This window comes from Odocoileus virginianus, chromosome 5 (genome assembly GCF_023699985.2).
Source record: "Odocoileus virginianus isolate 20LAN1187 ecotype Illinois chromosome 5, Ovbor_1.2, whole genome shotgun sequence".
NCBI classification, from domain to species: Eukaryota; Metazoa; Chordata; class Mammalia; order Artiodactyla; family Cervidae; genus Odocoileus; species Odocoileus virginianus.
In genome coordinates, this window is record NC_069678.1 from 37,983,711 (window position 1) to 38,001,174 (window position 17,464).

Consider the following 17,464-nt stretch of genomic DNA (forward strand, 5'->3'; position numbering starts at 1 on the left):
CTCAGTGCTTTGGAAAGATTAGCAGCACTTGTAAAACTCCTGTTAGACTTCAATCTATAACGCAGCTTTCATTTAGTCAACATATAATGGTGATTTACATTATGACCTTAAATTTGTGTCACAGAGATAGCATGGATCATTTTTACATTTCTAAAATATTCCATTCATAATTTTTTAATAAGATGACTACAAAATGGCTAGTAATCTGTTTTCATTTACCTATTTTCAAAAAGTCATGTCCTAAAATTAAATAAATTAATCCCAAACAAAAGTACATACAATACATTTTAGCATTGATGTATACCATTCGTCATTTATGAAGACTTTGGTGCTTTCTTTTTTGTACTTTTCTATCCTTAGCGTCTAGCACACAGAAGGCATTGCATAAGTAAACACTGAATGAAAGATGCTACTAAACTTACAGGAAAAAAATTCAAAATTTTCCCAGTATTACCAGTGAAGTAGAAAATTCGGTTTGAGTCTTAATGATTTTGCCCTTCCCCAGGACTAAAAGTACCTGCAAGAAGATTAACTAAAGTTAACTTGTCTTCAAGATCTTGAATATAGTAAAGCTAATACATATTTTGACCAATAGTAAGTTTCCAAAAGGAAATAATACTTAAAAACAAAGTTACAAATTACAATCTATTTAAACTTTAATTTGTGCATTTGTGGTAATTTATGACTGCAAAACACTTTTTCTTAAAATGACATAAAGGCACATTTCATTTGAATGCATAGTGTACCATTCTAAAATATCCTAATTTCCTTACAAAGTGCTTGAGCAGTCACTTACACATACAGTAATAACAAAATATATTTACACTCTATAGAGTTTAAAAATTTTAAATCTGACTAAAATATATATATTTTTTAAACTACAGAAAAAAAAATTAGTGCTTTCTTCAGCTTAATTGTGTGAATATACCCTGCCCTCTAATTTTTTTAGTGATTGACTTTAATTAAAAAAAAAAAATTCTGTACACTGTGTAGTTACAAAATGCTATGTCAGTTTTTAATGCTAAAAACCTATTTTAGACATTGCTTTCTATGCATATTTGAGAACCAGAAAAGGTGAGCAGACTGTACCTCAAAAGTATTTAGTGTTTTTTTAACGTTGTATTAACACTGTTTAAATTAAAAGCAGACAGTTTAGCCAAGATCCTCTACTGTCCTTTACCAAGGAAGTGAACTGGCATTTTAAAATAATTTTAAAACAACATATTGCTCCCTTTTCCTTTAAGATTTTCCCCCAAGGGAACATGGTTTGTAATCAATTTATAAGGAAATAGAAATTATCTCTGAACAATTTTAACTGTTCTCAGAGCATAGCAAAGACATGCCAACATACCCTGGCAAGGCGGAATACTCATGTATGTTTTAAGCTCAAAAAACCTCTATAAATCAACAGGATTTCATTTTCTCATAGGATTTAAACTTCAGCATTTTTTTAAGACATAAGACAATAGTGATTAAATGGTTAATTCATTATTGGTTAGTTAACAACTTGCTATTCCTGAGGTATGATGACCCTAACATGCTAAGCATGGCATCAAAGATGTTATTATTGAACTAAGGAAAAACAATAAAGTCATGGACTAGGAGGGAAAATAATTGAAACAAAACAAAGAAAAAAACCCAAAACTCCAGGCAAGTAGAAAAGTCATGGCTTGCAAAAAGACTTTCCTATAAGGGCATTAAAAAGCCACAAATGGATCCTTGTACAAAGTATTTGATCAAATTATTTTTGAAACTTTTGAGGTACAGCTTTAGTGTTATAATAATTTTTATAAAATATAGACTGTTTTATCAAAAATATTTATACATTCTGTTATAATATATTGCTTCTGCCCTCAGTAACTGCCAATATAAAATCTGGATCCAGTGGCCTAAAATGTACAAATGCACTTAATGTAAATGCTGGAGTCTGAGGTGTCTGCTTGGCCACTGTACAAAAGTGATGAAGTGGTGAAATTAAATAATAAACCTACAACATAGAATACATTACAACTTGCACATATACATGTTCACAGCATGTATACAATGATAATCCATATGTTTTAACAAAGATATAGTTCCCTTCTACAGTAGACACAAGAACAAGATGAACTAGGTTGATAAATGTACAATGCATATCAAAAAAAGGAGCAATCAGTTCACTGATTCTGGAAGAAAGTATGAGTGAATGTACTAAGCATCTAGACTTTGGGAATGCATACAGGTAACAGTATCTTGGTTCAGGATGATCATTAAGTCCTCATTCTTAAAATTTTAAGTAAATGCAGATGTTTAGTTGTTCCTGTTTGTTTCAGCATGGTTGATTTAATAAGATTGTTTGGCAAATAGCTCAGCTGGAAAGCTATGAGGCTCTGTTACATGGTTGGTAAAGATAAGGCAATAAAATTTTCTAATAAATATAGAAAATGTATAATACAAGACATCAATTCATTTCATTTTAAAAAAGCCCCAAAATGTGCATAAACTATTACTACATTTTTTTGGATATTACAGTAATTTCTTTAAAAAAATAAGAGCATTTGCCTTATTCAAACAGAATCATATTATGTGTGAATAGTAATAACATCCTAGGCCCTCTTTTCCTCTTTTTGTAAAACACACCTAAGGAAAATTAACTAATTAATTTTCCTTCCATTTAAGGCAGGCATACGGCAAAGCTAGGAACTGTAGAAGAGTGTTTTTTTTCCCTCTGATTTTAAGAAATAAGACTGTTGATCCAAAAGTATTCATTTGTGATAGATTTTCATGACTGATGTTCATTCAGCTTAAACTCCATGAAACTGTTTCCAGTGTTCAGAATTTTGTTTAAAATATACTGAAAAGCCACTTTTCAAGAAGGTATTAGAATAGTACTTTTAAACACATCTTCATATGTTAAAAAAAAAAACTCAGAAGCTTTTGTTGGCACAGAGAGCAAATGAAGGGCTATTTTTAAGAGGTCTTCTTGTGAGTCAGTCTGCTTGGTTTCACAGTGTGTAGGAACTTAACACCAATCAGCAATGTAGTCAAAATCTCTGAACATTTCTTGCTCCTCTTCTGAAAGTATCCTTGGTTCTCGAGGTGGAGTCAGAATAGGTGCTTCTGAGGTAAATTCATCATCAAAATTACTAACATCTTCCCGTCCTCTAATTGTAGGTACAAATGGCGGCTTAACTTTTTTGTCCATCAGAGCGCTCCAATCAATTAGCTGGATTACAAAATATAAAATGACCAGTTTAGTTTCCTACTTCTAACTGCTAGAGTATCAAAAAATTTTTAAACTTTCACACTTACTCGGAAAAACGGGTGTTTTTTCACATCCTCTGCATCTTTTTCACCAGCTCCAAGGCGTCGCTCAGGATTTCTTCTTAATAACTAACACAATATAAAGGAAGAAAGTAAATATAAAACCAGAGATTCACTGAGAAGGATTCTCATAACTTGCAACCTTTTAGAGTTTCTTTTGGTATGTGTTTGTCTAAACCATGAACATCTATGACTGAAAAACAACTTCTAAAATGCTACTGGAAAATATTCTTAATATCAGTCAGTTCAGTCGCTCAGTAGTGTCTGACTCTTTGAAACCCCATGGACTTCCCTGTCCAATACCACTAGGCTTTGCTGTCTATTACCAACTCCCTGAACTTGTTCAAACTCATGTCCATTGAGTTGGTGATGCCATCCAACCTCTTATCCTCTGTTGTCCCCTTCTCCTCCTGCCTTCAATCTTTCTCAACATTAGTGTCTTTTCCAGTGAGTCAGTTCTTTACATCAGGTGGCCAAAGTATTTGAGTATCATATTTATTTTATAAATAAAACATATATATTACAACAAAATTCTTACCCTTCTCATTATTGAAATGGCTTCTGTAGATAAGAACCTTGGATACCTTACTTCATCATTTACAATACTGTCAAATACTTCCTCTTCATCATCACCAGGAAAGGGAGACTAGGAGAAATACCCCTGAGTTAGTCAAAATGAGTTCAATACAGTAAAATCTTATCTACTCATAGTTCTGAAATACAACAAAGAACCATGCAGTGAGGAAAATAAGAAAAAGAAAAAGGAAAAACAAAACCAAACAAAAACCCTCCACCAAAACAAATAAGGACTACAAGAAGCTACAACAGACACACAATAGATACGTATCTATTATCCAGAGGACACACCATATACGCTTATTGAAATCTTGTGGAAAGACAGAAGGAAATGCGTAAGGTGAAGTGTTACTACAGAGGGAAGCACAGTTTGTGGAGATTCATCAGACATGAATGTGTTCCGAATTCCACAGTCAATAGCAAATTAATAACGGCAAAACACAATTAGAGACAATTTGCCTGTACCAAAAAGCAACTGTAAACAAAATTAAACTGAAAGGAGCCAAAAAACACATTATTTCCAGGCATATTTAATGCTCTATACACAACAGGTCTTGAGGCATTTCAGCAGAAGAATGTTAAGATGGCTGCTCATAGTGACAGTAATTACACTGAATAATAAAAAAAGTAGTTAAACAAACATTCAGTATAACAATTTGATGTACATAGCGATAAACTCTCAACTACACTGAAAATATTGCTATGAAATATGACTTATTACCTCAGAATTTCAGACACCTTAGATTTGGCTGCTTACTTCCTGTTAATCTTTAAAGAACAAGAGCCAAGCAGAAAGCAGTATCAACAGGAGAGGGACCTCTGACCTGAGGAACCCACGAAAATCATTTCAGATCAACCTACTAAAGCTGAACTGCTCACCTTATTGCTTGTATCTAAGAAAATTTCAAACTGTTCAGTTATCAAAATTTCAGTTCTGGTTTGATAAAACTTGGTTTTATCAGGCTTGCTGTATCAAAATCAGGTTTGTTTATTTACTCACTCAAAATACATAAATTGAATACCTGTTATATAGGACAATATAATTTCTGGGATTGAGACAGTAAGTCAGGGGGAAATCCTATTTCACAAGGATTTTCAATGAGAATTTCAAATGGTAATACGAAGCAATTTTGACTCCTATCTGATAAGTCAATTTTGTGTTTGAAAACTATCACTCCACAAATCTTTGAATAGTGAAAATATATTTACATACTTGTTAAACTGTTAAAAGTTTTTTTTCTGAAATAGATTATAAGCTAACAGTACTAACAATGGAAGGTTAACAAATCTATTTTAAGTACACATTAAAAGAATTCAATAGTCTGATCAGATGTCAAGGATCTAATTCTAATATCTAAGGTTATTTTAAACTTCACTGGTATCTTCCACTCTTCTTTGGCACAGAGAAAGGGGACCTGATATGTTAGTTTATTCCTAGGGTTGATTCAAGTCCTCACAACTCATACAAATTTGAAAACATGATATATCCAGTGAGTTTTCAATCATTTGTAACAATAGAGGAATTAGAAATAAACTTTAGCCAAACCTCACTTTTATAAATTTAAGAAAAGGTAATGCTAAGATTTCACCAGTGCTATAAAATTACAAAATATATGTACTAATGAGTTTTAAGTTTCTTTTCCCAATTCTCCTTTTATGGAGGTACTAAAAAGAAATAAAATTGCAAAAGGCAATTGTGAAGAAATAGCCAGATTCACTGTCTTTTATCTTCCAGTAAGAGCTTAATCAATGAGAAGTTCCTTTAAACAATATGAAACAGGAACGTTCTCACTGTTCACTGCCAAATCTCCCAGATACTTTAGAATCAGGGGGAGTAAAATTAATTGGCTCTTAATTCTATAGTATTTGATAGTAGACTCTCATCTTTTGCATGTTATCTCCAATATGAAGAGTAAATTTTAAGCAAGCACCTAATTTTTGGTAACAAATCTCATACATAATTGAACCCTAAATTTTTTTAAAAAGCAACAAAAATGTTACTTAAAAAAAGTTTAAGTATGTCAGAGCTTATAGAAACCACTATTATAGTACTTCTGGCACTTGTAGAAAGTAAAGAAAACTGTGAATAAGGTGTAAAATATATCTTTCTGCCTTAAAGCACTGTATGCTTTTCTCTTTTCTAAACAGAGGTGAAATAAATTTGTGTGGATGCCCTATCTTGGGGGCAGCAAAGTACAGTGGTTTAGAGATTAAGTTAAAATCCAAGCTCCACTATATGAGAGCTGTATAACTTTAAAGTTACTAACTTCTTTGTGTCTCTAATTATGCATCTGGAAATAAACATAAGACTAGTATTGAGATCATTAAAGGTTGATGAAAAATTAAGTGAGCTAATACTTATAAAGCACATAGAACAGTGCCTAACCTAGCACATAGTACATACTTTAATTCACTATTTCTTTTCAATCTTTCCCAAGGTTCCATTCCAATTTACATATCAAAAGGCACTGTCAGTGGATGAACTAAAATCATTCATTTACTTGTTTGGATATGTGCCACTAAACGACAATCACAGAGCAAAACTAGAAATTTCTGACATTCAACAATTTAGCCATTCATTCATTCAGCTACTAGTTTTTTCATGCTTAGAATGTACAAGGTTGGTCACTGGCATTGGAAAAACTGCAGAACAAGGAACCAATTCCCTAAGGAAATTTTTCTTTCAAGACCATCAAGCCCATCTAAGTAGTTTTCAATTACTTGTCTAAATATTTACTCTTTCTTAATTCCACCCTAATTCATCATTTTCAACAATTTATAACAAAATAGTAACTACTTCTTACTGTTTTATTAATTAAATATAATTTACTGTTTTCTAAGTGGTAACAATTCCTGTGTAAAACTAACTTATCCCCAGAAATTTAAGTTAATATAAAGAAAATAGTAGGAAAAAAATGTTAATCTTTTCAATTCTGCTATATTGCTTCTGAAAGTAACATTTATTTCCAACCAATGTATAGCTGACATTTCTTTATAGATACAGACTACATTCCTCTTATCAGTCTTCCTGCTTTCTATTTCCTATGAAATGATCAGCTATGTATGACTGTGTTTAAAAATCATAAAATATAACCATGCGAGTGTGCTAGAGCACTTCAGTTGCATCCTATGCTCTGTGATCCCATGGACTGGAGCCCACCAGGCTCCTTTGTCCATGGGATTCTCCAGGCAAGAATACTGGAGTGGGTTACCTTGCCCTTCTCCAGGGTATCTTCCCGATCCAGGGGCTGAACCTAATTTCTTACATCTACCTGCACAAGCGGGCAGGTTCTTTACCACTAGCGCCACCTGGGAAGCCCATAGCAACACTAAATTAAACTGTTTCAAAACACCGGTATACATTCCGCAAATATAAAAACCTAAAAAAGACAGTGAAGGTAATATAGGATCATAAGCATTACTAATACATATAAGTATTTATAAAGCTTAAGTTCTACTTATGCAGGAAACATATTAAGTAGTTCTATAAATGACATGCTTTGTTCTTTCAATCATCTTTCCCTTTTATCTATCTTATACTACTTACCTCACCAACGAGCATTTCATATATAAGGACACCAAGACCCCACCAATCTACAGCCCTTGTATAGGATGTTTCTGTTAACACTTCTGGGGCAAGAAATTCAGGAGTGCCACAAAATGTGCTTGTTCTGTCTCCATATCCCATTCCTGAAAAAGATAAAATTCAAATATTTGTTAGCAAAGAAAAAAATCTAGCATAAGAGTCAGAAGATATCGTTAGGAAGCAAAATTAAAGGTGTACATTTGTGCATGGTGATCAAACCCAAAATACATCAGAGTCTTTTTTTTATATTTATTATTTTTGGCTTTACCAGATCCTAGCTGCAGCATATAGAATCTTTAGTTGCAGCATGCAGGATCTTTTAGCTGTGGAATGTGGGATCTAGCTCGCTGACCAGGAATCAAATCCAGATCCCCTGTACTGACAGCTCAGAGTCCTGGTCACTAGACCACTAGGGTAGCCCATGAGAAAGATTTTAAAGAAAATGCTAAGAATTAATATGGAGTAAACTGTGCAAAAGCAACTCTATTATTTAATTAATGGATAAAAATAAATAAAATTTCCATGTTTCATTTTACCACTTTTTTTTTCTTTCTTGTCATTACTTTATTAGTGCTGTTAAGAAGTTATAAAAGAAAAAAAAACAAACTTATTCTAAACTTTAATTTCTACCCTGTCAACTAAATTTTTAAAATATACTTACTTGCTTTATTATAAAAATAGCATTGAGTATAGTCTGAAAACTACCAAAAGCAAACCCTTGGATAATCAAGAGTTGAATGAGTGTATCATATTATATAGAGATACAGTATTAACATTTTTTAGCTAACTGGTTTTCTAAATACATTCTTCATATTTAGTCACTAAATCGTGTCTGACTCTTGCGGTCCCATGGATTGTAGCCTGCCAGGCTCTTCTGTCCATGGGATTCTCCAGGCAAGAATACTAGAGTGGGATGCCATTTCCTTTTCCAGGGTATCTTCCTGACCCAGGAATTGAACCTGGGTCTCCTGCATTGCAGGCAGATTCTTTACCGACTGAGCTACAAGGGAAGCCCAAATATGTTCCTCAAAATATAATAATAAATTAGTCAAATAAAATCCTACTTATTGAAGAAAATGTCTGAACATATTCTACAGTGTTAAAAGCTCATCTTATGATGATCACATCATCTTAGAAAGCTGACTTGGTACTTGGGACAGGAGGAGATGAGTCTCAGGTAACTTATAGGCACAGGTGATACCTGAGAAGCATAAAGGATGAACAGATGTGAGCAAATAGATTGAGATAAGTGATAGTGGAGGAAAAACAAAGACTGTAAGCAGTTTGGTTTTGCTGGAACAGAAGGTACTAAGAAGAAAGCTGCGAGAGATCTGGCTGGAGAAGGAGGCTGGCAGATTAGGTGGGGCAATATATATCACGTCTTTGCCACTGAAGGTTTTCAGTAGGGACGTACCATGTTCAGCTTTGAGTTTATATGGGCCTCTTTTGTATTTTAGCAATTATATGGCAGGTTGAGATTTGAGGAAGAAAAAGAATAGAGACAGAAAAGTTAAGAGGCTATTAAAGTAGCCTTGTTAAAACAAGATGATGATTGGAAATAGAGGGGAGTAGAAAGGGAGAGGGGAGTAGAGGGGTGATGAAAAACTTATATATTGTTTGAAAAAAAACCAAACATCAAGGAGGTAGATATCAATACAATTTGGTGATTAACTGGATGTGGAAAGTAATGAAGAGGAGACAGTCCAGAACAATTTCACATTTTCAGATTGGGAGACTGGGAGGATTATGGCGCCATCAACTGCAAATGAGACTGAGGAAAAGAACTATTTCTGTTTGGATAATGATTCAGGTACCTACTGACTGACTGTTCAAGTAAAACTGTCTAGTAGATAGTTGATTATATATGTTTGGAAAGGAAATGATAGATTTGGGAATCATTAGTATATAATTGCTAGCTAAAAACTACCTAAGAATAGCAATGGGCTAAGGCCAGACACCGAGGAGCAAAACCATTTCAGTCAACAATGTCCAATACATGTCCAATACAGTGAGATCCAATAAAAGAAAAAAACTTTCACTGGACTCAATAATTAGGAGGTCAGTGGGTAAATAATGGACAAAGCTTTACAAAATTCATTCATTCATCTATTCAACTACTTATTAATTATATACTCACTAAATACTTAAGATGTGCTGAGCACTACAGTATATGGTGGAAAGAAAGCTGAATAAGAAACAAGAAGTACCAGGGTAGAGAGGGACACAATGTTTCCTACAATAAAATATATTAAATGTACCTATTTACTATATTAGGCACAGTGCCACAAACTGCGGCACTATTTCTAGTTGTCATAATACTCCTAAACAAGAAGAATTACATTTATTTTATAGCTGAGAAGACAGACTCCATGAGGTTAGAAGTAACTTGTCCAAAGACACAGAGCAAATAAGTGGCAGAGTCAGGATTCAAGGGTGGTGCCTAAGCCCATGCTTTTTACACTTTCTTATGCTACATATGATTCAAATTTTCCCAGTTTAGATATTTATTTACCTCTGTGTACACACATACACACACACACACACACACACACACACACACACACACACATACATAAAAGATTCTTGAGGCATATGCATTTTTTCCTATTTAAAATGTTAAAAGTTTTAAGAGGCAGGAGAGGTTTTCAGGCATATGTAATTTAAACTTACTCAGCACAATCCCAGCAAAGCCAAAAATCTGGTGACTGACCAATGCTTTCTTAGAGTAGTGACAAAATTATTAACCATACAAAGAGAGTCTTATTTTCCATACTGTGATTTCTGAAAACCTAATCTTATTTATGTTCACAGAATAAATTCTTAATAATGTTACAGATTAGGTTACATGAACAATCTGTAACATCTCAATAAAGTTTAACTTTTAATAAATTAAAAAATACATTTTGCTTTCCATAGACAAACCTGAAAACTTCCAAAGCACAAAGCAATAGTAATTTTTTAGAAAAGGCACTTTAAAATATCCAATTACCTTCTTTGCAAAGACCAAAATCAGCAATTTTCACAAAGCCCTCTGTATCTAGCAATAAGTTATCCAATTTCAAATCTCTGTTCAGGATAAAAAAAGCAAAATGAAAAAAAAAATCAATAAAATCAGTAGATAATAAAGTAGAAACATAATTTCAATACGAGTTATACTTTCTCTTTACTAAAAAATGAGTTTTTTCATATTATGGTTTGAGATTTACTATAAATACTATATTATAAATATTCATTTTCTTTTTTTGGCAAGATTATTACTTTACAAAATATAATTTCTGAATATTCCCCCATTATGTAAAAAAGAATGTATCTAAGAGAAATGTTTTATCTATTTAAATATATATTTTAAAGCTTAGAAAGAGTTCATGTATCTTTCATGATACTTATACTTTCATAATATTCAAGCTTAATAAATAAATATGTTAATGGCCATGCCACGTGGCATGCAAAATCTCAGTTCCCGTATGAGGGACTGAACTTGGTCTACAGTAGTGAAAACACTGAATCCAAACCACTAGATCACCAGGGAACTCCTGGACTTGTTTGAATTCCCTACATACCATCCATAAAAAAGAACTGTCAAATGAACAGCATAAGTAAGGTATAAACAAGCAGGTTTAACATCCTAAGAGAATAATTCAAAATAAAGAGGAAGTTATTAAGTCATACTAAATGACTACAAATTAACTTGAAAATATTTTATTCTTTTGAGTAAAATAAGGTCATGAGGAAACCATTACCTTGAAAACATTGTTAGAAGTTTGAATAAACTCATGTTTATAGTCTTTTAATTCCGACTGGCCTTCCTACAATTTGTCTGATCTAGAGCAATGCTATTCAAAGTGTTACCCACAGACGACTTGCTGGACTATGAACTATTTCTAACTGGTCTACAATTTGGTAAGGAGTTTGTGCCAGTACATAAACCAGCTAATCAGCTATGTCCTCAAGTACACTTCATTAAGCAAGGCTTAATGAAGGAAGCAAAATGGCACAAGCTACTTATCATGAACAAATTTTCAGTAGAAGTAGCTTATAGAAATTTTCTATAGTGGATCAACTGAACATAAATATTCACTAGGATGAATATTGTTGGTAAATTGTATTATCATAGGCCAGCTTACAATCTGACTATTCTAATTAGGTAATGGTCAGAGGACGTAACAAAGAAGTTCATCATATAATTATTGTGTTAACTATGTCTTTCAAAATTGGGTTTTAACTTTTTTAGTGGTCACTTACCATATGAAAGAGAAAATTATGAAGACGGTTAAACACAAACTATTCTTAATCATCTAATTCTACTTCATATCAAAAAGCAATTAGAAAAGTATCAAAATTTTACTTACCTATAAACGATTTTGTGTTCATGTAAATACTGCAACCCAAGAACTACACATGCAGCATAAAATCTGTTTCAAGAATTAAATCAAAAGAATTTTAATAAATCCCACTGTTTTGAAACCCAGAGTTTATACTTTTATGCTTTGAAGCAGAACTCTAGTTAACTAATTTCACAAATATTTATTGAGTCCTTACTATGTGCCAGACATGTAAGATATGTGCCAAGTATTTTAAAAATAAGAAAAATACAGTCTCTAAAATGGAAGCCATTAACTTCGTCTGGGTGGGGAGTCACTTAAGTCCTTAGAGTAGATATTTTATCTGGTTCTTTAGAAAAAATTACAATATGCCATTATAAAGGCAGAAGGATGTTATGAAAGGTAGAACTTTTGTGGGAGGAATATAGGGCATTTCCCTAAGAGGGAAAAGAATAGCAGTGTACAAGGCATAGAATGTTTGACAACGAATAACAAGTTTGTGGCTGAAGTAAATGATGAGGGAAGAAGTAGTGGAAGATGAGGCTGAGAAGACAGCCTGAGATTTAGTTGCAAAAGACCCTGATTGTCATATTATGAACAAAGGCATACCTTGTTTTACTGCATTTTCACTTTTACTGTATTTCACAGACAACTGTTTTTTTTTTTTTTTAAACAATTTGAAGATTTGTGGCAACCCTGAATGGAAACACAATGGGTGCCATTTTTCCAAAAGCATTTGCTCACTTCAAGTCTCTGTGTCACATTTTAGTAATTCTCTTAATATTTCAAACTTTTTCATCACCATTATGTTTGTTATGGTGATCTGTGATCTCTGACATTACTATTGCAAAGGCTCAGATGATAGCATTTTTTAGCAAAGTATTTAATTAAAGTATGTACAATTTTTAAAAAGACAATGCTATCATACACTTAATAGACTACAGTATAGTGTAAATGTAACTTAAATGCACTGGGAAACCAGAAAATTCACATGACTCACTTTATTATGATATTTGTTTTATTGCAGTGGTCTGGAACTGAACTTGCAATATCTCTGAGGTATGCCTGTACTGAAAATTCTTCTTTTAGCAATACTGAATCAAACCATACTAAAGAGAGAAAAATGATCAGATTTATGTTAGAGAGAAATTTCTTGACAGTAGTGTGAAGGCTGGAGTGCAAGTAGGTAGACATCCAGAGGGATAAGGAACAGATAAGGCTAAAATGATAGTACGGATGAAAGATCATTAGAACCTCTAATGTAGTGACCACAAAGAGACTAAGAGATGGATTCAAGAGAAACTTTAAAATGAGCACAACAGGACTTAAGTGTCTCATTAGCTATTAATATAAAGGATGAGGGAGAAGGAAAAGCTGAAGATGATTCTCAAGGTTTCCTTTTTATTATAATGAAGAGGTGAAGAAATACAGAAGTAGCCCAAGTTTTGTGGGGAAAGTGAGTTTGTGTTTAGATATTGACCTCAAATTGCCTTGGGACAGGTGAAGACGTCTGGAAATTGACTAATAGGTTTCGACCTTAAGAAAACTTCAGCCAAGCTAGAATGTTAACTCTTGAGGGATTGGACCATGTTTGTCTTTTTCAGAATTCAGCCTAAACGCTGAGCAAAATGCTTGATACACAACAGCCTTAATGAATAAGGAGGTAGGCCACTCATAAATGAATGAATTTAAAAATGCAGGCTGTCTTCAGTGTAGAATAGCCTACAAGGAGACACTTAAGAGAATCTTAATTTTACAAATAATACAAGGATATTTCCTCTATAAAAAACACACAACACCCCTACCCCAAAGCACAGTTTTTCATTCATATAATCTCCATCTCATCCTAAAGCCACTACTATCCACAGAGATAACTGCTTTATTAGTTTGGTGATTGTTCTTCAAACTTCTAGAATGCATTTATGTGTACATATAGATAATACAATTATGTTTTGTGCTTACTTATTTTTACAAAGATGGAGTCATAATTTTGAGAATTTTAAAATTCAACTATTAATAAATATTATTATACATTAGATCTTAAATAATTATCAGAAGTGAAGTCCATTAAAACAATGTGATTCTAAACTTGCTTAAGGTAGCTTTTTTTTTTTTGAAGCAAACTTATTTTTGTGGCAAAACAAAACTGACAATTATAAAAATACCTTGATTTCCCTTTTGTTTATTTGTAAATAGGTTGTCCTAATGATACTTAGTAAATAACTGAGTACAGGGAGTATCTTCAAATTAAACCTTTAAGATAAATATTTCACAGAAGCAGAAAATGAAGCTCTAATTTAAAATCACATAGCTAGAACACAGCAAGGCTAGGACTAATTTTAATTCCACTGTCTCAAGCAATAAGAATATGCTTGCCTAGTATATGTGAGCTACCCCTCCCCGTGAGATGTTCCACTAGTGCACAGAATAGACATAGTCATCATTGTGCCCCTTTAGTGAGTGGAAACAGACAATAAAAATATAAAAAATAAGACAATTTCAGATATCAATAAAGTGGTATGGAGAACATAAAATATAAAACAGAATAGAATGGCCTGATTTAGACATTAGTGATAGAGTGATATTTTAGTAAAGTACTCGGGAAAGGACCTTCAAAGAAGTGACACTGCAGGTGAGATCTGAATGATTACAGGGAGGTACTGCAGATATAAAGCACTGCACTGTAGCATTTTATTCTTCTATTTCACTGGGGTTAATTGTTTCATTGGTACTATGTAATCTGTACTCTCATAAAGAATAAAAAGTGTGTTAATGCAAAATAGGAATTTATATTTATCTCAAAAAAAAGCATAACAAAACAAAAACAAAATTTCCATAGCAGTTAGTTCAGGGCTAGGCACAGTCTAGATGGCCTGCTTTTAATTTTTAAATATGCAGGGAACAAATTCTTAATAGCCACCTACTATTTTGTGGCTTTTGCCTCCTTTATTGAAAGCTTCACTATCCACCAGAACTAATGCCCTATTTCTTTATTTGAAATTTGAAAATATGACAGTACTACTATCTGTTCTACCTCTAATGGTTATGATAAGAATCAAATAAAGGGAGGAAAGTAAAAATATTACACAAATGTCAATTGTTAGAATACAGACAAGAGATAAAGATTTTATAATAAACCCAATAAAGGTTTACTGAGCTTCCCTGTGGTAAAGAATCCTGCCAGTTCAGGAGATGCAGGTTTGATCCCTGGGTCAGGAAAATACCTTGGAGAAGGAAATGACAACCCACACTCCAGTATTCTTGCCTCGGAAATCACATGGACAGAGGAGCTTGGCAGCTTACAGTCCATGAGGTCACAAAAGAGTCAGTCTCAACTTAGTGATTAAACAACAACAACAAAGATTTACTAATCACTGGTTTATGATTTTTATGTTTTGGAGGCAGAATTTAGATGTTGCAGGTAAGGAAAAAAAGAGAATCAAGAATGACTCCTTGTGTTTTGGCCTGAACAACCGGTACATGGTATTACCGTTTAATAAGAGAGAAGACTAGAAGAGCAACAGGCTAGGAGTGGTGGAAATGGGAAACATCAGGAGTTCATTTTGAGGTACTTGAAATACTTATCAGCTACATAAAGGGAAAAGTCAAGTTGGCTGCTGAATGTTACCAGAGCTGGAAGTTAGGGAACGAGGTAAGGGCTGGAAACATAAATTTGGTAAACACTGGCATATAGAGTATAGCGATTAACAGTAAATTTTCCTAGGTTCAAATCCCTAGCTCCACACTTAAGAGCTATAAAACTGAGATAACAACAGGGGGAGAATACATACACATTATGTTTAGTCACAAGTGTTTGTTATTATTTATTCTTTTGCATCTGAATAAGCAAAACTTCCATATAATATCACACTCAAAAACTACAAAAAGGATTATGGTGATAAGTTAAAGTAATTAACACAATACCTGACATCTAGTAAGTATTCAGTGAAATATAAATTTTAAACAGTATACTCAGTTATTTATTATCATAAATCTGGATTCTATGCCTTTCATTGGAGGTGACATGCATATCAAGTTCTTTTATATTTTTTCAGAGATATTTTAAGGATATGCATTAAGTATTTTAATACTTAAGGCACACTATTTTAAACTACCCCTTAAAATGCAAATATAAATATTTCATACAAATATATGATAAGAACTCTTCTACATTTTTTTTGTCACTTAACAATGTACTTTGAGTATAGTTAATATTTAAAGCCATGGTCCCAGATGGCATTCCTTAGGGATAAAATATACTAGAAAAAAAAAAATTTTACTAAAGCAAATCTAAATGGTATATCTAACTTATCAAGTGTGACTTAGGGTAATACATGAAATTTTCAACATGAACAACAGAGAAATATAGATACATTTATATATGACAAAAAGGCAAGTAAAGAGTTCTAAGACTCCTTTCTCTATTTTCCATTTAAGGGAAAAAAATAAATCTAAAATTCAGAGAGTTTTCTTCCTTCCCAGAAAGCAATCAGTCATGAAGAAACTCAGAGAAATGTCTAAATACTCACACAGCTCTTGGTTCAGAAAAGACATCAGTGTGAATGTGCATCATTAGGTCCCCACCGGCAGCATATTCCATTACAAAGCAAACATGCTCTTTGGTTTGGAAACATGCAAAAAGGTTCACCAAAAAGGGATGCCTTACACTATTCACAGTTTCAAAAATTCTTTTTTCACACATCAGGCTGTAAGAGAAACCATGAAAATATCACTGGTATTTTTTTTTTTAAAGTTCTAGTTGCAAATAAGATTCTTTAAAAATTACTAAACTCTAAAATAAGCGAAGCTCTTAATCATTATGACTTTAAAACCATAAAATATGTCATTTTGCTCTAAATGCTTTGAAAATTTGGGCTATGTGATATATAAATAACTTTAATAGAAATATATTAATGAAAACTAAATATGATCACCGTGACATAAAATTCACTATTGACAGTGCCAGAGTAGCACACCTAAGACTAGTGGTAATCATAAAAGAGTCCTAATTCGAAGTGAATTATGAAAATTTTTTAGGAATTGGTCAGAGGATTTAGCAACCTAAAGCATAATTTTAAAATATAAACTTTGTGATCAAGGTAATTTCAAGGACAGTGTATATTCATAATTTACAAGCTATGGTATCCAAATATTCTATCATATGAAGCTGAGAGGTAAAAATAAACTGCGTAACATTTTAATTCAGAAGGCTACCTGAAAAATAAAGGAGTTTCATGGAGAATTCTATAACATGCTTCAAGGAAGCTCTTGGAAAATGATACAATTTATCTATAAAATCTATGTAGCTATTCACAGGTTTTCCCTGTAAGAATTCTTATAAGCTGTTTAAAAGAGCAGCGGTCACACTTACTGACTCTGAAACATTAATTTTGCCTAAATGGCAAGAAATACCAACCTTCTGTCCCCTGAAAATATTTAGTAAATCAACCTGACTTAAAACTCAAAGCAGACATATATACACTGCTACATTTAAAGCGGATAACCAACAAGGAACTCTATTCAATACTATGTAACAGCCTAAATGGGAAAAGAATTTGAAAAATAGACACACATATACATATAACTGAAAGAAAAAAAAAAACCTCAAAGCAGAAGAAAACCAGGTCAAATATTATTCAAATATAACTTTGAATTAACGTTTTAAGGACTGATCAAA

At 32.8% G+C, this 17,464-nt stretch overlaps 1 protein-coding gene across 3 annotated transcripts in view; it reads right to left on the minus strand.

Annotated features, from left to right (window-relative positions):
- Positions 1–631: 631 nt before the first annotated feature.
- The window catches only part of PKN2 (protein kinase N2), a 142,042-nt gene continuing 125,209 nt past the window's right edge, over positions 632–17,464 (minus strand). For all 3 annotated transcript variants that reach the window (XM_020890194.2, XM_070467807.1, XM_020890195.2), the window contains 7 exons: positions 16,317–16,493; positions 11,815–11,877; positions 10,455–10,531; positions 7,427–7,569; positions 3,842–3,949; positions 3,292–3,372; positions 632–3,205 (listed from right to left, as the gene is read on the minus strand). In XM_020890194.2, coding sequence (XP_020745853.1) covers positions 3,002–3,205; positions 3,292–3,372; positions 3,842–3,949; positions 7,427–7,569; positions 10,455–10,531; positions 11,815–11,877; positions 16,317–16,493 — 853 coding nt within the window. In that variant the 3' untranslated portion in view covers positions 632–3,001. The remainder of the gene's footprint in view (positions 3,206–3,291; positions 3,373–3,841; positions 3,950–7,426; positions 7,570–10,454; positions 10,532–11,814; positions 11,878–16,316; positions 16,494–17,464) is intronic.